Raw genomic sequence first — 21,664 nt, forward strand, 5'->3', positions numbered from 1 at the left:
TGAAAATTATATGTGCTGCATTACAACCTTCAATATTGGAACGTCTGAATACAACGAACGTAAACACCCCAACACTTAACAAATAGCATTGGTTCACTGGATCTCAGCTCTTGAGAAAACACGAACGCCTGGCAATATTGAATATTACTTCGCTACTGCCACTAGGGTAGTAGACAAGGCCAAGGAATAGATCTGTAGAACATCAATAGCAGGATCCAACATACACGTACAACCATCTACATGAGATGATGTAGAAGATACACAAAATCCATTCTTAGCCTATACAAGTTTCGTTAAAAGGTGCTAAATTTACTGTCTTTGCGCGGACAGACAAATCCAGTCGCACTACAACATTCAATAGCAGAAACGAACATTCAATAGCAGAAACGTGGAGGAAGGAGGGGAAAATAAGACAAAGGGAAAAAATTCCCTTGAAAATTATATGTGCTGCATTACAACCTTGTGTAACAAGGATTAAAACTTACAAAAACATTATACAAGATATTCATCTACAGAAATATAATCTTACTATCGAACTTTTGAGGATTATGCAATCACGACCTCATCATCTAGCAAGCATCACTCCTGTCAGGAACCAACAATATGCCACTACTCTTTGCCTTACAGAAAGTAGTCAGGAGTCCTGCGGGTTACATCAGGCTCTCCTCTCCTAGGTGCTGGTTCAAACTGCAAAACAGAATATTAACTCTATCAAAACATTGCCATAAATCCCTTGATATAAACAAACATATTCGCCAAAATGAAAATGGATTAAACAAATATTACGAAATTGAATGATTCTGTCGTTTCTAAGTGACACACCTGAATAAATGTCTGCCCTTTACATTCATCAACTTCCATTATGGAAGCCATGTTTCCGCATCGATAACAATAATTTGGTGCACTAAATATGGTGACCACCTTTTGTTCCTGTTGAAAAGAGTGTTATTATTAAAACTTACACTTCCTAATCTGACACGAGAAAAATGAAAAACAGTTGATCAATGTAGAAACTTGCATGCCCCCAATTATATCCCTCCATAACCAATTGATGAGCTCTGGCTATTAATTTGAGATTGTTGGTATGGTTGAATTGCTCAGATATATCCTGAAAGATTCACAATGAAGTGATGATAGATGATCCATGGTAAACATAGACAACTATAGAGAACAGAACATACTTGGCCAAAAGTGTAACCAGCACCACGTGGAGAAATACCCCAACCACATCTATCATCAGGATCAGACCACAAAAGATCACACATGGGCCCTTCATGAGGAACTTCTTGGACACGATCAAAGTTTCTTATGCTGTCAAGAGTTTCGATAGATGGAGATAATCCACCATGTAGACAGAAAATTTCTGATTCAACCTGAGAACAAAATTTTTAGTTTGATAGGATGTTATTCATTTCAGAATCATGACAAATGAAGGTGCCACTTCAACTAAAAAGTTATTCAATCACTATAAAATGACAAACAAACAGTTCTACTTGAAAATAAATAAATAAATCTTCAAATTAAATTGCTCCTAAATCTGCTAGACAAAACCTTGGATGTTGATGCATATCACACTAAGCAAAAATCTATCAGTTTCTCCCTGAATGAATTAGTTAGTTTTTTAATTTTTTTACTTGAGGTATCCTTGCTTAACATCTATTAACAAATACTATATCAGCTTAATGTCACAAGCAACAGGGTGATCAATCTAGTCAAAGGACATGCCACTGAAAAAGGATGTGGATAATAGCATCACTTGTGTCCAAGAAATATATTTTCTAAGAAAGCTCCCCATGGAAGATCTTAATCCTGTAACTGAATCCATCCAGCTTAGGACACCTAAAGTGATTCTACTTCTACACTGCCAAAAAAAAAGTCAAGCAATTAGAATTAAATACTACCTGATGACATTCAAGATAATCAATCCAAGGGTCTTAATTTTTCTGGTGAATACATGAAATGCACACACAGACAATTGTAAGTCGTTCTCATGGTACCACAAAAACAAACAACTACTAAAATGTAAATCCAATCAATGATTTTAAAATGGACCAAACCATTTCAAGAATCTTGACCTTCAAATGAATAATAAGACAACTTGTTTACTGACAATTAAAGAGAATATCCAAACACCTAAATGATAAGCAAATAAAAAAAAGTAAAACCTGTATAATTTGCATCCAAAATATAACTAACCATTCTAACAAAGGTTACTCACAATTGCACAAATGGCTGTGCACAGAGAGAATTTCATACTGTTAATTTAAAATCAGAAGCCAAACATCTAAGAGAAGTTGGAATTATTCATAATTAATATACAGTATATTGATATCATAACCAAAGAATTGTAGAATATTCAGCAAGATTCTTTAAGAAATGGTAGGGAGCACGAACCAATGCCGTCAATGGGAAATAATCAAAAAGATCGGTGAAGATCTTCCATACATTTGCATTGCCATATCTGGATCAGAAAATAAAATCCAATGATTGCCAAATAAGATCATAATCACTAAAATTCCAATGAAACAAAAGCTAAATGTCATGGCATACTCGCTGATCCTGATTGCAAACCCAATCATCCAGAATTCAAAACACAAAGGCAGACCTGTGATAACCATAACCTGATACACCGGCAAGATTTTCTAGAGATTTTTTTGTAATCAATCTCCTTTGGCTAGAGAAAGTGTAATAAGACTATGGTATGGTCCGTCACCTTTAATTCAATATAGTTTGAATTAATTTTAATGAAGCAAATATAGTTTAGGGTTCAATATAGTTTGCATTAATTTAAATGAGATAATAACATTTTTTAACAGCATAAACTATATGTAATCAAATGCAGCCCCCTCCAAAATCTGCACAAGTAGCTGCTTATAATCTTATAAAACAAAACCATGGTCATTTAAGAGATCAAGATACTATTTAGTCACATTACCTTGCAAAAGCGGATTGAGAGAAACACCAGTTTTTAAGATTGATGTTGATAATAAGTCTGTTCATGTTCAAATTGACAGGATTAAGTTTGCATTTCTTAGAATGTTTTCTTCTGCATGGTCAACTATCTTGTTCTCTTTGCTTAGGTAGGCTGTAGGTATAAGCATGCTTATACTCCATCTTGTGGACTGCCATTTATCCTGTACACACCCTCCATTAGTTGAGTCCTAAGCTAATCATCTGAACCAGGATTTCTTTCTAACAAGTAAGCATTCATTTTCAAACTAAAGTTAAACTGCAGACAAGCTTTGACAAATTAATTAAGTTAAATTACAGATAAGCTCTAAATTTCGATAGTACTATAATGCAATATACAAAGGATTATTTAGTTTTTAAAAAATAAAGAAAGTATTTGCTCTGAAATTCATGAAGTGTGTGAGTTTTTAGACAAAATATAAAATCACATTGTATCAAAGAAACACTAGGAAACTTAAGCAGACTCGTAAAATCATATCTAACTCTATTTACGACAAATGTTCATTGCAGCATTATATAAATAAAATAGAAAGAAAATGCATCCATATGAGAAGGAAAAGAAATGGCATGGTCTCTCTCGGTAAAATTCAGTAAAATTGTCGTGGACAAAAATAGTGAGAAAAAAATGACAAATTAGCTCAGCTTCTTATAGATGTTACACAGAAATACTGGCTAAACAAAGCATAACAAGATAAACTTGTCGCACACAAAAACCATATCAACAACTCTTCTTTCTTATAATATAAAAATGATTCTATTTGCCCAGCTAACCACATTGGATAACAGATAAGTGCAGCACAATAAGGGATGATAAGTAACACAGCTGGAGAAAAAAGAAATTGTATGGGAGCAGATATTAAAACATAGAAACAGGTCACACTAATCTAAGAAACAAAAAGCACAGGACTTACTTTCTCAGGCATTCATCATAAAATCCATAAACTTGGGTAATCTGCAACAAAATAAAAAGAAAAATTTATATTGTCAGCAAATAAATAAGATGAATCACTAGGAATACAATGAATATAGTTGAAAAAAATATATGACGTATCACTACCTTATGCAAAATAAGAAATTAAGATGCCAAAGTAAACATAGTTTAATGCAACATCATGTGAAGTTTAAAGCATTATACCTGACGACTCTCATGGTTTCCTCTGAGAATAGTGATTCGCTGAGGATAACGCACCTTGAGAGCCACCAAAAGCTGATCATGCAGAATAAGTTGCTACATCAGTATTCTAGCAATTTACTAAGTGATCTAAAGTTCTCATATAAACAATCAATGGAGATTGGTTCCTATCAGAACCATTAAACCCATATGATTGTAGAAAGAAAAATCAGAACATTTAACCAATTCATCTCAATGACATCATAAGTCATAAGCATAACGAAAAGCGTTCACACATTTAGAGAGTGAATTTGATGATTACTATAAAGTAACCAATCATGTTTGTATTTCAACACTTGAAGTATTTGATAGCTAACAAAAAAATTTAGTTTTTGATGTTTTACTACCTGCTTTGAAATATCACCCACATTGAAGCCCGGAGTGTTTGGGAGAGCTTTTGCTTATTTAAAAGTAATTCTTATAGAAATTATTTTAAAATTAACGAGAAGCTAAAGTATGGAATGTTTGGAAATAGAAGTCAAAAGCTAATGCAAAGTAAAGTTTGAGTGGCTGATGAATAATTACTTCCAAAATTAATTTTTAGTTAAAGGACAACAAATCCTTAAACTATATAAATTATTATTTTTTAATAATCTAAATATAAGTTTGATACACTATTTGTTTATATAATTATTATTATATTTAAAATATTGTATCAAAATTGTAAAATACGGTACCCAAATAATATTTAAATAATAAGATTATTTGACAAATAATCTTATTAGAATTTTTAGGGATTTTTAGAAATTTTTCTAGAATTAATTGGAGTTCGTATGATGTAGATTAAGGGGATTATTTATTGAGCTACGAAAAGCCTGTTTAAGCTACCCTATTTAAAGGAGGAATTGATTGAAGCAAAGTTAATTTTTGATTATTAAACCCTAAGTAATGCGCCGTCTCCCTCCTCACGACGTGTTCGCGATCACGCTGTGCCCGGGCAACCGCCGCCTCCATGCGATAGCCGCCCCCGCGCAATCACCGCCTCCGCGAGATTGCCACCTCCGCGCGGTCGCCGCCTCCACGCGACCGCCGCGTCCTCGCGATGGCCGAGTCCTCACGACCGTTGAGCCCGTGCGAATGCTGCGTCTGCTTGCGACGTTGTCGTTCGCCGGAAACTGCTCCTCTTTCCTGTTAACACACCCGCAAGTCCTCGGTGGGCATCGTCGCACTGCCTAGCCACGGACCCTGTCGTCGGCACCGTGTTTCTACGCCGCCGCCCCCACTGCCCGGTCACTCCTCAGCGGCTCGCCTTCACCAAGCTCACAACGGCACTGTTCTGCCGTGAGGACGATGGCGACGCCCAACGCCTCCATGCTCCAATGCCAACGTCGGCAGTAGCCGACCCTCACCCAGATCAAGTAGTTGCAACCGTGTTCCAAACCCTCCACGCAACTCCTTGAGTTGCCGTCAGAGCGCTGCCGTCGTGGCACGCCACATCACCTTTGTCGAGCTTGAAACGCTGGTTGCGACTAGCCATCGCCGCACTACTCCCTCCATGTCTTGGACAACAGATCGCCATCGCTGACTTCCCGTGGAATGCAGGTAGTTATACTGTCGGAGAAGAAGCGAAACGGAAGGTAACAACGATGAGTAATTAAGGCAAGGATGTGATTAATGCAATTATACATTTAATTAAAATTGGTGGATCATCTAACGGATTAAGGAATTATCAAAATAGTGGTTTTAACTAAAATCCAAATTTATGCTTTTAATTTAATTAGATTAATTAAATATTTATGCAAGGTTAATCGAAGGTTAGGTTTAAATGAATTATTTATAATTTAGTTATGAGTTACGTACTTGATCCTGTCCGAATGCTGAACCAACGGACGCTGGGCACGTGACGCTCCCCGGCTGCTGATATGGATCTTCGACTGGTTGCACGAAGCTCCGGCGAACCTGCACAGAAGTCGGGCCGGGAAGGGGTTCCCGGCGGCGACCCTCCGACGCTCAAGTCAGGCAAGCAAGCAGTGACAAAGTGGCTCTCGAAATATTAGAACACGTACCTCCGGCAAAGTATGAGGCTCTTTATATAGAGCGGTGAAAGAGCTCCTGCACATCCACCGAGGCACATACATGTCCGTAACCCATACCTCGGTATGTGTCTGTCAGAAAGCTTACCTGACCCATACTGCTACAGTCCAAGCATGTCCTCGATGGGACAGCGGAACCCCGTCATAAGATTTGGAGTATGGCCTGCATGTGGAGCATACCCGCTGTCAGAAAAAGATGTCACTTGTCATTTTGCCCTTTCTCCCTAGAGGGCGTCCGGCCGGCCAGCTTCCGCGACATCCGGACGGACATATACGGTGGTCTACATGGGGAGATTCTCAATCGGGCTTTGTGGAGACTATTAGCAGTATGCTACCTTATGGCTTTGGCCGAGCGTGCAGTCCGCTCGGCCCTACGATCTTATCCTCTGAGCGCCGGAACCCTGACTTTCGACAGGGTGCCTTTATCAACTAGACACCGGCCGGCCGCCCGCCCGGTCGAACGCATCCCTCTCCGGCCGGCCACCTCCCACTTTGACTTCCACGTGGCGCTGACTCCACCGGACGGGGGGCCTCTGTTCTTACAACCGGATCACTTGCCTCCCCTTCAAGTCTAGTCGAAGGAGGCGATTAGTCCGACTGACTGGACTGATGGCCTTAAAAATGTTAGTCAACAGCAACCTTCCTCGGATCTCCTCGTAACCTGTGACAATCTTCGACATTAAGGCTGAGCATGCGCTCATTAAATGCATCGAATGATCGAACGCCACGTAGCGCACTGTCGTCATCGTATGGCGGCGACGGTGTGGTGCTTTGATGGGATCGAGGCGGTTCGAAATGGACGGCGCGATGTGCACTTTGATTCCCGTGACCTGGATCCAACGGCGGAGACCGCCCGGCCCCCGCTATATAAAATCTTCGCTTTCCCCTATTCCCCTCACTTGCCTTCGCGATTTCTACCTTTGTCTCCGGTGTTTTGGTGCTCCGGCGATTTCATTCCTGCTTTCCGACGTTCCCCGGCGCCTCTTCCTTGATCCTTTTTCCTCGCAGTAAGGCTCTATACCTCTTCTTTCTTGTTTCCGGTGTTTACTCCGTATTTCTCTACCCAGTTTCAATCCTTGAAACCTCCTTTCGTTTGCTGCTGTTTTTCTCCTGCCTTTTCGCCTTTTTGATTCCTTCCGATCGACCCATGGCTAGCTCTTCCCATCCCGAAGACCAGTCCCTCGGCCCTTGGTACACTACCATGCAGTCACGATTTGATCAGCGTGACTTTGACATTCTAACCGATAATTTCGAAATTCCCGAAGATTTTGAACTTCTTTTAGCCGGTCCTTCCGTTCGGCCGCACAGGCCGCCGCGCGGAGCTTTTTGTGTCTTCCGCGACCAGTTTACTGTCGGTCTGCGTTTCCCTGTACATCCTTTCATCATAGACGTTTGTAATTTTTTCGGTGTTCCGCTCGGCAGTCTGGTACCCAACACCTTTCGTCTCCTCTGTGGTGTTGTTGTTTTATTCAAGATTCACAACATCCCCCTCCGACCGGAGGTCTTTTTTTATTTTTATTACCCCAAGCAAGCCGAGCCGGGCACCTTCATGTTCCAAGCTCGACCCGGCTTAGTCTTCTTCAACAAGCTACCTACTTCCAATAAACATTGGAAGGATTATTTTTTCTACATCCGTATGCCCGATCAGGCCAACTTCCCGACCAAGTGGTAGGTCAGCTTGCCCCCCACTCCCGAGCTGAAGAAATTCAAGACCCGATCGGACTATCTCCACGCTGCAAAGATACTAGCCGGTCTGCGACTTGACATCAATAAGCTTCTTCACGAAGGAGTGGTGTACATCTTCGGCCTGAGTCCCATACGGACTCCTCTTCCGACCGACTTCGGTAAGAATTTTGCTTGGGCATTTGCTTTAATTGCTAACTGATTTCTTTTCTTTCCCTTGCAGCGGACATCGTCATGGATTCAGTGATGGCCGGCGTTTTGAAGAGAAAGGCGGCGGCGCTAGAAGCCGCGGCAGCTAGAGAAATGGAAGCATTGGGTATCCAGCCGGTCGGATCCCACGAAGGAGAGAGCGGGACTCACGCTGAGTCGGCTGCTCAAGCTTCTCTGAGCCACCCCGAAAACCAACCCCTAGGAAGGTTCGCCGGGAGGAGCGAGCCTCTGCGCCGAGTGGAACTCTGGTCGGCTACCTCCGCGGTCCAACCATCGGAGCGCGACTGCTCGGGGCAAGGCGCCAGAGGCCGAAATCATTTCGTCCGACCGGACGCCTTCTGAATGGGACGAGCCGGCTGCTCCAATTGAGGCTACTCCGGTCAGCACTCTTCCGCCCGCTCGTCACTCAACCCTTCCGGTCGGATGATCCCCAGTCATGGCCGCACGATTCGGGTCACTCTTCATCTCCCGACTGAAGAGCTGCTGCCAGAGGTCGACCGACCAACCACGCCCGAGCACACCATTACCTTGAAAGGTCCCCTAGCTGAGATGTGGGCCGATGCTCGGGCGCGCATCGCGCTGATCCCCCTCCGAAACTTGGCCAATAGCCACATGCAGGAGGCCACGGGGGTAAGTTCGCTTTCTCCGAAGTTTTGTATGCATTCTTTCCGATCGGCCACTAACAACTCTAATTTTCTTTTGCCAGAGATGGGTGGAGGAGATTGCAGTCTCCAACCGCCTAGCCATGGTGGATGAGGAGTTAAGGCAACTGAAGGCGGCGTGCGGTCCGTCCGACTCCGAGCTGCAGAAGGAGCTTAAGAAGGCTCAAGATATGCTGGCAGCCGAACAGAAGAAAACAGCTGACCAGGCTCATCATCTGGCCGAGCTCGAGCGGCAAGTCAAGTCGCTCGACCAAAAAGTTACCCTGGCCACCACTCGGAAGAATACGACCATTTCTTACTTGGAGAAAAAGAACGTGGAGGCCCGGGGTCTGGAGCTGAAGGTCAAGGAGTTAAGGGAGCAACTTGACCAAGAGAGAGCGAGCCGCTCGACCGACGCAACCAAGCATAAGGACGAGCTGACCACTTTGCAGGAATCCCTCGCTGCAGCTCAATTGGCCTTCAAAGAGTACCAAGAGGCTGAGCCGAGTCGGGTTGCAGCTCTAAGACAGGGCTACATCCGCTCGCCCGAATTCTCGGAGAAAATCTGCGAGCGGATGTACACAGCCTTTGATTTGGCTATGACCGCCACCATGACATATCTGAAGTCTAAGGGCCTTCTTCCGGAGTCCACTAATATTCCGACCAGCGATCAAGTGGCGCTTCTGGATAACATCCCCAAGACCCTCTATGATTACATTGAGTAGACTGTCGGTAAATGTAGTCGGGCCGCTAGGCCGAAAAAATGGTCTTTTCTGTACTTAGGCCACTCGGCCGAAAGTTTCAATTTTAATGCAATATTTTTCTTTCTTGTACTCTGTACTTTCGCTGGTGAATATGTGTGTTGCCCGCTCGCCTATTATCACCCCTCTGGTATTCGAAAGGGATTTTTACTAAGTATTCGGCACTGCCCTTCCGCCTGGCTTAATATGTAATATTTCGACTACTTATATTCCGCTTTGATAGCAGATATCGCTCGTTAGATACTGATGAAGTACCTCTGGGTGCTGGGCCGAGCGAAACGCAGAGACGGTCTAACAATATTGAAGGCGAGTTTTCGGGGCCATTGCATCCTTTTTATCGGCATCTTCCGCTCGGCGGGTTTATAGACGCCGGCTCGTCTCTCGATATTTAACGTCGGAGCTCGACGGTCTTCCGCTCGGCGGGTTTATAGACGCCGGCTCGTCTCTCGATATTTAACGTCGGAGCTCGACGGTCTTCCGCTCGGAGGGTTTATAGACGCCGGCTCGTCTCTCGATCTTCAACGTCGGAGCTCGACGGTCTTCCGCTCGGAAGGTTTATAGACGCCGGCTCGTCTCTCGATTTTTAACGTCGGAGCTCGACGGTCTTCCGCCTGGGTTTATAGACGCCTCGCTCTCGATCTTTAACGCCGGGCTCGCGGTCTTCCGCCGGTGGATTTATAGACGCCTGCCTCTCGATATTTAACGCCTGAGCTCGGACGGTCTTCCGTCAAGGGTTTATACGCCGGCTCGCCTCTCGATCTTTAACGTCGGAGCTCGACGATCTTTCGCTCGAAGGGTTTATAGACAGCGGCTCGGCTCTCGATCTTTAACGCCGGAGCTCGGCGGTCTTCCGCCGGAGGGTTTATGACGCTAGCCGCCGGATCTTTAACGCGGACGGTCTTCCGCTCGGAGGGTTTATAGACGCCGGCTCGTCTCTCGATATTTAACGTCGGAGCTCGACGATCTTCCGCTCGGAGGGTTTATAGACGCCGGCTCGTCTCTCGATATTTAACGTCGGAGCTCGACGATCTTCCGCTCGGAGGGTTTATAGACACCGGCTCGTCTCTCGATCTTTAACGTCGGAGCTCGACGGCCTATTAAGGCTAATTTTACTCTCGAACGGCATGGGGTCTTTACCATCGAGCCTTCGAGTGTAATTTATATGCCCGGCCGATCGGCACGGGGTCTTCACGCAGTAGGCCGTTCGGCGGATAATGCTCAATGCGTTTTTATCTTTTTGCTTCCTGCATTACAAGGACATAGGCGACTAGCAAATACACAAAAATGAGTTACATCAGTGCACCTTTCACCCAACTCTATAAAGCTGGAGATGATTTGCACTCCATGGCCGATCCAGCTGCCGTCCGTCTTCATCCTCCAAATAGTAAGCGCCCGAGCAGAGCTTTTCGATGATTTTGAAAGGACCCGCCCACGGAGCTTCTAGCTTGCCGACGTCGCCGACCGGCTTCACTTTCTTCCAGACAAGATCGCCGACCTGGAATGATCTTGGGATTACTCGCCGGTTGTAATTCTGCTTCATCCTTTGACGGTACGCCATCAGCCGGACGGATGCCTTGGCTCTCTTTTCTTCGACCAAATCCAGCTCCATGTTCCTCCGCTCGGCGTTGTTGTCATCATAATTCTGGATCCGAGCGGACTCGACTCCAACTTCGACAGGAATAACCGCTTCGCCGCCATACACCAGGTGGAAAGGCGTGACGCCCGTCCCTTCCTTTAGAGTCGTTCGGATGGCCCATAAGACGCCCGACACTTCATCCACCCAACTTCCTCCCAAATGGTCGAGCCGAGCACGCAGAATACGAAGAATTTCTCGATTAGCTACTTCAGCTTGACCATTGCTTTGGGGGTATGCTACGGACGTGAAGTGTTGCTCGATGCCATAGCTTTGGCACCAATCTTCGAGCAATTTTCCGTGGAACCGTCCGTTGTCTAAACTAGTCGGCGAGGGACGCCAACCTGATGTCGCCATGAACTTTTGACCATCCTTTCGGTGATCCTCGGCTCGGCCTCCACCCACTTGGAAAAATAATCGACCGCCACTAGCATAAACTGTCCGGCCGCCATAGGAAATGGACCAACGATATCCATTCCCACCGATCGAACGGATACAGACCGCTGATGCCTTCATTTCTCCGTCACCGATGGTAGAAGTTATGATCGACGTCGCGCAGGTCGCTGGCACCCGGATCTTCTTAGCCGATCGTCCGCCTGGATGTCCTCCGGGATCCTTGATGTACTTGGAGGATGTAAGCCGAGTCCTCCGAGCTCACGATTTCAACAACGGGCGTGAAAGCCTTCTTGTAAAGGCGATCGCCGATGAGTGTGAACCGACCGGCTCTCCTCCTTAGCAGCCGAGCTTCTTCTCGATCGGACGGTGGGCGCCCGAGCGGAGAACTCCGTGATGGGTGTCCTCCAGTCGCTTGGAAACGTAAGGCCTTCCATACCAGACAATACTTGTTCAATTGGCTGCTGAATGGCGATCGACGTTATCGAGCTCGCGAGTTTGGCTAACTCATCGGCCGCTGATTTTCTTCTCTGGGTATCTTCGGATAACGACTTCTCTAAAATCGGCTTTAAGCTTCTCAAAGGCTTTAGCGTAGAGCTTGAGCCGAGCACTTGATTTCGGAGGTACTGAGAGTCCCGAAAGCCCAACCGAACCGAACGGTTGCCATTCGACCCGCACCCACAGTGCTCGCCATGAGGGCCTCATACTCGCTCGTTGTTCAGCTTTATAATCCAAATTTACGATAAGTGCATCTTTTCTTCTCGAGGGAGAGCAATAGTATTCCAATCCCGCCCGAGCCGAGTGAATGATCCGTCCACAAACATTTTCCACATAGCCGGCTCAATTCGCACCTCACCACAAAATCGCCAAGGATCGCTGATCACGATCTGGTATGGATGTCAATTCACTTAACTCCGCCGTTCACGAAGCCGCCGGACGCTCGATTCAATAATACACGCCAAGCTATTGGTTTGATAATGATGGTACGCCAGAAGTATACGGATTTGGCGGCGAGGACCGGAGCGAAAGCTTTTCGAGTCCAAAGTAGCGAGATTCAACATCTTTTAAAATACGACTAAGGAAATACATAGGCTCTTCTCGCCCTCACTAGTGCCGAGCCAATTGCTTGTTCGGTTGAAGACAAGTACATATAAAGTGGCTCACCCGCAGTCGACCGGAAGAGAGCTCAGATATGCCTTCAAATCTTCGAACGTCCGATCACATTCTTCGTCCCAATGAAACTTATTGGCCTCATGCAAGATTTGAAAAAGGAAGACTCGGCCACGGTTTAGATGAATCGACAGAGCTTATCCGACCCCACAAACGCACTTCCTGTATTTCTTGGAGGCGGCATGTCAGAGCTTTCACCTTGCCGGGATTTGCTTGATGCCCGCCTATGCACCCCAAGAAATGCCTCATTTTGCTCCGAACAGGCACTACGGGATTTAGCTGACTCATATTGCGTAGCGCTCGGAAGGTTTTCATGCCTCAAGAGATCGGCCGCCGCCTGACGGACTGATGAGAATGTCGCCCACGACACTTCGATCCGCCTCTCGAACACTTTATTCATCAAGCACCGATATGTGGCTCCCACATTCTTCGATCCGAAAGGCATCACATTAAAGCAATAGGTGCCGTCGGTCAGCGACTTTTTTCGATCTTCACCGGCAAGATCACGATAGCCTCGTAAGCGCCGAGCGCATATATTAATTCGCAATTACCGTAGAGTCCACTAGCCGATCTATCCGAGGCAGAAAAGTCTTTCCAAGCTTTGTTGAGATCCCGAAAATCTATCATACTCTCCACTTGTTGCCCTTTGAGACTAATACTACCACCACCGAACCGTGACTCGCGTATACGGCTTCGTAGCTTCTCCACCTCCGGACGATGGCATTCGCTCGCACGAAATCTCTTTTCTCGCTTATCGGCCGAGCGTCGGTCGGACGCTGAGCCTCGTGCAATACTGTGAAATTCCGGCAGCTCATGTGTCGACCAGCGAAGACATCATGGTTTCTTCCGAGGCATCGATCACCTCCTCTTTCGATTCGCCAGATCGGACGCAATGAATGTCGTGGCCTCCGATCGGGTGTATTTGCACTTCCTCTTTCTTCGTAAACTAAAGAGGGAGGTTTTTCGATTATAGCGTTCACCTCGATCCGTGACGTTCCGAATGGAATCGGCTCGGACCATTTCAACGTAGCATCGCCGAGCTACCATTGATCTCCCCATACTTCTCCCACTTTGACTCGATCTTCCGGTGGAAGGTGGAGATGGCCGTCCGGAACTCACCGAGCGCCGGTCCCAAATGACGTTGTATGATGAGGAGAGTCGACCACCACGAAGTTCCTTCTGAGCGGCTCTTCTCCCAATGAAATAGCCATCCGGCTCCGACCGAAGGACTTCATCGCCGAAACCCGCAGGGGGGGTCATGGGCGACGGTCAATTTGTAGTGATCGAACGCTTTTGAATATTATGTTGAGCCTCGGTGTCAACAAAACGCGTGAATAGTGTAGTGGCTATTACCGCTTTGAGAGCCGTCGTGGGGCACTTCAACTCCTTCCAAGTCCCTGTGCCCAAAATGATTTCGGTCCACTCCCGCCTTACCGCACCGATCGTATCTGAGTGCCGCCTTTCTTGCTCGATTGAGTCTCTTCGCATGGCCCGCCCGATAATGTTGATCTCGCCGGAAGTATTACTTATTTTCTTCTTCCCGAGCGGATGGTCGAGACCGCTCTTCGACGTTCGCGATTCTCCCGCTTGAGAGCGACGCCGATCGGAGTCATTGCCGCTATCATCCGGCTTCACGAGTTCTCTCGTTGTCGATCGAGGGAGACGTCGGCCGCCATTCCGGAACGGATGAGCCACGAAGGAAGACTTCGACAATCCTCTGTGTTGTGCGTGCGATCCGTCCGGTGGAAGGAGCGTAACATCGGGTCCATTTCTTCTTCGGTCACGGAGGCGCCTACCTCTTACGTGAGACTGGCATGGGGAGCGACTGCCTTGCCTCGGTCCTCGGGCTCATGAGCCGGCTCCGCTTCCGCGGAGGAGCCCGCCGGTTGAGTTTTTCCGGCAACGCTTCTCCACGCTGATGTATTTGCCGGTAGCATGTGGTCGTAGTCGGGTGGCTTCCGAACGAGCGATCGGAAGAAATCCCATCCACGAGGCCTTGTGGCATTCATCATGGTCTCCGAGGTGGCCGTTGGAATATCCATGGCCACTTTGTTGAACCGCTGGATGTAAGCTCGGAGCGATTCACGGCTTCTTGTTTGATGGCGAACGGACTAACGCTGGTTTTTGATAGCGCCGACTGCTGGAGGAAAGCCGTCCGGAAGTCCTTGAAGCTTGTGATGGATCCGTCCGGCAACCTCCGAAACCAACGTTGAGCTGATCCAGATAGGGTGGTGAGGAAAACCCGACACTTCACCCCATCTGTGTATTGATGCAGGGTTGCCATGTTGTCAAACTTCAAACGATCATCCGAATCGGTGGTTCCATCAGATTCGCCGATCGCCGGAGGCACGAGGTGTAGGGCGGAGGGTCTCGATAGCCTCAAAATCTGGCGATTAATCCGCCGGCGAGAGTCCGCTGAGGGCTTTTCCTCATCTCGTCTCAGATTTCATCCAAGAAGATCCCGATCTCATGAGTGGGTGCGGCTTGGGTGCGGAATAGGCTGGAATGCAACGGTGGCTTGAGGTGCTTCCGCCGCCACCGATCGAGGTTGCTTCGCCCGCCTGGCTATCGCTTTTTTGCTCCACAAGCTTGGCGGCCCTCAACTCGACGCAGCGCCGAGTTCCTCCGGAGAGCGTTCATGTGTTGTCGCCCGCCTCGCCCATTGTTTCCGTCGGACGCAGGAGCATTCCCATGACGGCGCCATTGATCTCGTCCGAATCTGAACCAACGGACGCGGGCACGTCGCCGATGTGGATCTTGATCGTCGCCAGAAGCTTCGCGAACAAAGTCGGGCCGGGTTCCGCGGCGATCCTCGACGCCAAGTCGCAAGCAAGCAGTGACAAAGTGGCTCTCGCAATATTAGAACGCGTACCTCCGGCGAAGTATGAGGCTCTTTATATAGAGCGGTGAAAGAGCTCCTGCACGTCCACCGAGGCACATACGTGTCCGTAGCCCATACCTCGGTATGTGTCTCTCGGAAGGCTTACGGGACCCCTACTGCAACAGTCGAGGCATGTCCGCGAGTGGACAGCGGACCTCCGTCGTAAGATTTGGAGTACGGCCTAGCTGGAGCATACCGCCGTCAAAAAGATGTCACTTGTCCTTTCTCCTTTCTCCCCGGGGCGTCCGGCCGGCCGGCACTCACATCACGTACTTGGGGAGATTCTCAATCGGGCTTTGTGGAGACTATTAGCAGTATGCTACCTTATGGCTTTGGCCGAGCGTGCAGTCCGCTCGGCCCTACAATCTTATCCTCTGAGCGCCGGAACCCTGACTTTCGACAGGATGCCTTTATCAACTAGACACTAGCCGGCCGGGAGGTCGAACGCATCCCTCTCCGGCCGGCCACCTCCCACTTTGACTTCCACGTGGCGCTGACTCCACCGGACGGGGGACCTCTGTTCTTACAACCGGATCAGTACTTATAGAATGAACAAATAGAATTGATTAGAAGGATTAAACGGTTGATTAGGTGAGATTAATAGATGGATTAGTTGATTAATTAAGGTTAATTGATGAAATACACAAAAGTAATGCTTAATCAATTAAGGAATAGATTGATGGATTAATTAATTAATGGATTGCTTAATTAATTAGTAAATAGGTTGATTAATGGATTAATCCGTGGTATACCTTAGATAATATTCCTAATCGGATTAGGATTATGATTAGCTATGTGGTTTATAATAAATCTTAGCTATATTGTGCATGCTATGTGATTTGCAGGACGTTGATTCGGGACGAGCGTCTCGATGTAGGATTTCTGGTCACGATCTTCTTATAAGGCGGGTACTACTTGCTTTGTTTTCTTTTAGTACTTTAACCTTAGTGCATGAATTATTTTGGATAAGGACTGTTTACCTTGACTCCACTCTTACTTTCCTGCGCTTGATAGTTCCACGCAATCTTTGAGAAATTCGTTCCATATCTATACAGTCTCTTGTTGTTGTCCATGATCAGTAGCAAATACTAGATACCATGTTCAGATGCTTCGACCGCTTATTTACGTATGATATCGAGTCGGCTCATGTAGCATACCTATTTCGCTTATATATATATGATAACCATCGCATTGTTCGATCCCGTCACGTGCACGTAACGACCACCCTCACGAGAGAGTCGCAAAAGGTCGTCCTGGTCACCGAGAGTGGTAGGGAGTCGATGTGTCGTCGTCTACCACCACGGGAGTGGTAGCACGAGCAGGACCCGTCGCAGATGTAGCTAGTTAGCTACTACGCAACTGTCTCCCTGCCACCGTGTGAGTGGTAGCGGAGTGGTGTCTGATCATATCGACTCTCGACCATCACGGGGTCGCGGTGCGGAGAGGTGGGAGGAGTGACCATCGTCGTTATTATATTCGCTTTAGTGCATACTGCCTATATATCACCGTTATCACATCGTTGTTGTTCACATGCCGATGCTTACCTAGGTTGAGATATATTCTCATTGTAGATGTTTAGTCATTGAAAATTTGTATATACCTTGCTTATTACTTCTGTAGTATGAGTAGTACTGTAGCAGATTAGTACCAGTTCTGACCTACTATACCTAGCCTAGGATATGATTTCAGGTATGAGCATTTATTTTGGTTCTATTATAGTATCTGCTATTCTTTTTATGAGGCTGTATACTGTTGACAGTTTCTACTTACATGTTATGTTCATGCACTATCTCTTTCCTTACCCGTTGAGTTCCAATACTCACCACCCCACAAAATGGTTTTCTTTCGCCAAGTAACAGATAGATGAGTCATGGATGCTTGGAGAGATGCCGGCTGCCAGTCCTGGGTCCTACGTCACACTCGAGGATAGTTTTCGTTTTGGTTTTATTATCGTTTGGGGTGGTATATTGATTTTGTGTATTTTGTTTTTCAATAAGTCGATGTGAGTTTTGGGTCAAGTCTGTGATGACAGGTATTTTTGTTAGTGTCGTTGTTAGTTTTACGTTCGTACCGCTTTATGTCTTCCGCTGCTGTGTGTTTATTTTGTTCCAGCCGTGTAGGCTTATTAAACTGCGTGGTTGTGCATATTTTATTTTTATCCAGTCGGGTAGGCTGAGTATATTAAACTGCGTGTCATGTTGTTTATATTTTGTATATATATTCCAGCCGAGTGCGGCTGAGGTATATTTTATATGTGTAATACTTCAGATTGTCACTCGTACAGGGGAGATGTTGCCGAAATTTCTTCGGGCAGGGACTCCTCTGGGACGTGACAAAAATTATTTTTTTATAATGAAAAAATATATAAAATTAATAAAATTTAAAATTTAAAAATGACAAAATTTATATAAATACACAAAAAATATGTATAAAAAATTCTAGAAAATACAAATTACATAAAAATATAAAATATTATTTAAAAAATAAATATCGCAGAAGTGTGATGGCAATTATATAAAACGATAAATTTATTAAGGGCAATTATGTAAAATAAGAAATTTATTAAAGACATAAATTTCAACTTTTTAATTTTAGACCATAAACAAAAAAGCAAAAGCAAGAAAAAGCAAAGCATCAAATTCTTGCTTCCAACTTTTGAGTAAAAGTTACAAACACTCAAAAGTGCTTCCATGTAGCTAAAATCCAAGAAGCATAGAAGCTCTACCAAACACTCCCTAAGTGGTAGTCATGCATGTTGCACTTTCACAGAGAATTTAGGCACACAAGAGGACCCTTTTTAAGAAGGAATGAAGTGAAACATCATTTGTTAGTTTATGGGCTTTCCAAAGGTATTAAGTCTATTGTGGTTAAAAGTCAAAAATAGATGTTAAACCTAATTAGTTGAGCTAACAATTGAAATGCGTGAAACCTTTAGTCACTAGTGCCAATTTTTAAATTTTTTTATAATTTCCTGCTGTTCCTTTCAGTCATAAAGACACAGACATAGGAAAAATTCCTGATTTGCATAAGACCACCACAATCTTTCAGCTGTGGAAGACTGCAGTCAGCATTGTCTGTTCTAACTTGGGATCATATATGTGTTCTCAGCATCTAAGATCCGAGTTTGCCTTAGTACAGCTGCAGAAGCAAATTAGATTATGTGTGTTTCAGTGTTTGCATAGATTAGTTCAACCAAGTAATATTCACAACACAAACACAGATAGCAATATATAAAAGGTAAAGTAAGGAATGCTAAAGCAGTAATTCTGTTCTCAGAAATTAAGAATCAAACTTCAGTTGTGTGTCACTATGGGCAAGACCACAATTGATGGACTAAAAAGTCAGCTCCATATTAAATGCGGAAGATGAGATTCATTGCAATTGGCAAGTTCAAAAATGACATACCATTAAGCATAAAGAAACCAAATACATCATAGCATGAATGAAACACACAACAAGGAAAAGGCACCTTCCTTACCGTAACTGTCTCGACAGAGTAGTATCCACGATCCACATAATCACCCATAAACAAGTAATTGGTATCTGGACACTAAATAAATGAAAACACATGATTAATTTGTTGGAATGAACAAATAGTTATCATAACTCATTTATTTGTTTTCTCAATTGAGCACACCTTTCCACCAATTCGAAATAGCTCTGCCAGATCATGAAATTGACCATGAATATCACCACAGATAGTCACAGGGCTCTTCACTGGCTGAAATACTTTGATAAATTGTCAGCAAATAACAAAGAGTTTCCTGCTACAGATCTCAAATAAAAAAGATGCACAGGATGAATTTGGAGCATAATATTCAGTTCACAAAATCAAACTAAAATCAACTTGTTAAGAAAAAGCCTCAGTTAGTTTGTCTTTCTGTCTATCAAAAACTAACAGAAGCAACAACCAACTACGAGTCCAACTTTTTGGGATCGGCTAAATAGATATCGCCTCGCCATCGAACGTCCTAGATCACTATTTATATTATTAAATTACTCTCAAGTATATCAAATAGAGTTTTCTTTGGTTCATCACATCCAATAGATTCAACCTGTCTAATTATAACTCTATTTGTCATCTTTAAACATGTCCATTTAATCCAAACAGAAATAACTAGGATCAGTTTCAGTATATCTTTAGTTCTAAAGTTGAACAAAACTATTTTGGGTTTTCTAGGCTGATCTACTTTAGTTTGATTGGAACTTATTAGAAACCCATACGTGGAAAAAATTATAATGAAATGAAGGACAAGGAATGTAGAACAATATGGCGTGAAGCTACATATTCATCAGCGGAGCTGGATGAATTTCATATAACTACAACTATAAGATGATACTCAGGCCCACCATGCTTGTGAATAGCCTCTGGAAAATTAAAGACTATTTCTACATAGTAAAAAAAAAGTCTTCACTCCATTGATTAAATAACTTGCTAAAAATAAATTACCTGAACATTGTTTTCTTCCATCAAAACCTCCTTAGCCCTTTCACAAAGCACTCTAACCTGAAATTATGAATTCAAATAAACCAAAAGGGAATTCTGAACCTATTTATTAACCCATAATAATAAGCTGCAAATACCAGAAATCGTGCAGAACAATTAATAGACCAGATTAGCTAATGTTTTAACCATAGACACTATATTTTTGAAGTTCTAGCATGATACCAAAAGGAAAAAGAAAAACATTTACTTAAATTACTTGTTAATGATACAATAATTATTAATTGGTAATAATACACTAATTGCATGCGAGAAACTTGCATAATATTTCCATTATTTCCATACATGTTCAGAGACTTCTGACAGGAAGAACATCAAAAATGACCGGATATAATCTTACTATAGTTTCTTAAGCAATTATGTTTAGAAAAAAAAACTACATCCTTTGCCAGCTAAACTATTTTCTATAACATTCAAGAAACCAAAGTATGTATATGGTTAAACTTAGGAGTCGCACACATATTTAGATAAACACATCAACAGATTTACCATTGAAACTGGCATAAACCAATCCAACCAAATTATTAAAACACATACAGGAATCAGCTAGGTCAAAAAGGGATTTTCCATAGTTGAAAAGCACAAGCTTCTCCATGGACTCCATTATCTAAACGATAGAAACCTAGACCGGTTCCTTAGAAAAGGAAGGGACAAAAATAACCATTAGAATAGATACAACAACAATATCCACCAATTCCAAATGTAAGTTCCTATGCTCGTCAAGAATCGCATTTTGGAAACCAAGCGCACACCACCTAACAGCCTCGCAGATCCCTAATCGAAATGCCATTTTGCCATAAAGAAGCACCCACTCCTCCTCCGATCTTGCAGGAAAACACATGCATCAACTAAAAAACACCAGAACCTTCATCCAACCAAAAAGGGCACAGATCTAAGAGAGAAATCGAACAAAATAAGCCAAGAACCAAGAGCGAGAAGCAACCTCCTGTTCGGAGAGCGGCTTGCACTGCATGAGCTGCGCGATCTGCTCATCCAGATTGCCGTGGGTGTCCGAAGCCGGTACGGGACTCGCGCTCATCTTGGCCTTACCAACACCCTCGCCCGAGAGACGCCTCCGACAGCAGGAATCGAAGCGCTAACCGTAAGCTTTGCGCTCGGTAGATCCGCACCAAGCGACTTCGTCGCCCTTCTCCTTTCCCTCCCACCAAAACAGCAATCCGTGGCTTCGACGGCGACAAACGAGGACAAGACCAAGGACGTGGAAACCCTCGCCGCTGGAACCTGGCGCGGTCTCTTTATTTCAGATCCCCTATATTTAGGAACTGCGCCTATTCGCAGGATTAGCTGTTGAACGCAGGGCAGGAAAACATTAGTTCAAGGGCGTGACGATGGACGAGTGTCTACTAAGATGAAATTTCAGGGATATTAACGTAATTGCTGTCTGCAGAGAACAGCTGATGGAGTAACCTGACGGTCTTCCCAGGTTCACTCCTGGTAACGAACGGTCGCAAGCGATTCGAGCAGGTGAATCGAACGGATTAAGAGGATGGAGATCGGAAGGGACCCACAAAATGGGCGACGATGTCGGGGTGCCTTTGCTGCCACGTCTGAGACAGGAAACAGGCTATAGTTTATCTGGTATATCTGTTGCCG

At 44.7% G+C, this 21,664-nt stretch overlaps 1 protein-coding gene across 2 annotated transcripts; it reads right to left on the minus strand.

Annotated features, from left to right (window-relative positions):
• Positions 1–408: 408 nt before the first annotated feature.
• LOC122001254 (serine/threonine-protein phosphatase PP2A catalytic subunit-like) lies at positions 409–21,325 on the minus strand. Of its 2 annotated transcripts, none has more exons than XM_042555910.1 (11): positions 20,994–21,325; positions 19,997–20,053; positions 19,184–19,267; positions 19,025–19,096; positions 4,106–4,177; positions 3,882–3,922; positions 2,395–2,461; positions 1,182–1,373; positions 1,019–1,108; positions 823–930; positions 409–687 (listed from the first exon to the last, which is right to left on the minus strand). In XM_042555910.1, the coding sequence occupies exons 1-11, from the start codon at positions 21,087–21,089 to the stop codon at positions 622–624; spliced, it is 945 nt and encodes a 314-aa protein (XP_042411844.1). In that variant the 5' UTR covers positions 21,090–21,325; the 3' UTR covers positions 409–621. The 2 variants fall into 2 exon arrangements, with proteins under 2 accessions (XP_042411844.1, XP_042411845.1); XM_042555911.1 differs by having other exon boundaries at positions 19,997–20,048; positions 20,991–21,043.
• Between the last annotated feature and the right edge of the window lie 339 nt (positions 21,326–21,664).

The sequence above is a fragment of the Zingiber officinale genome, chromosome 7A, assembly GCF_018446385.1.
Source record: "Zingiber officinale cultivar Zhangliang chromosome 7A, Zo_v1.1, whole genome shotgun sequence".
Taxonomy (NCBI): Eukaryota; Viridiplantae; Streptophyta; class Magnoliopsida; order Zingiberales; family Zingiberaceae; genus Zingiber; species Zingiber officinale.

Excerpts from the sequence above, each read along its gene's own strand:
- LOC122001254 (XM_042555910.1), bottom strand. The coding sequence starts at position 21,089 with ATGAGCGCGAGTCCCGTACCGGCTTCGGACACCCACGGCAATCTGGAT. Across the intron at positions 3,923-4,105 it reads GAAACCATGAGAGTCGTCAG|ATTACCCAAGTTTATGGATT; the intron begins GTATAATGCTTT and ends ATTTTGTTGCAG. Across the intron at positions 688-822 it reads AAGGGCAGACATTTATTCAG|TTTGAACCAGCACCTAGGAG; the intron begins GTGTGTCACTTA and ends TCTGTTTTGCAG.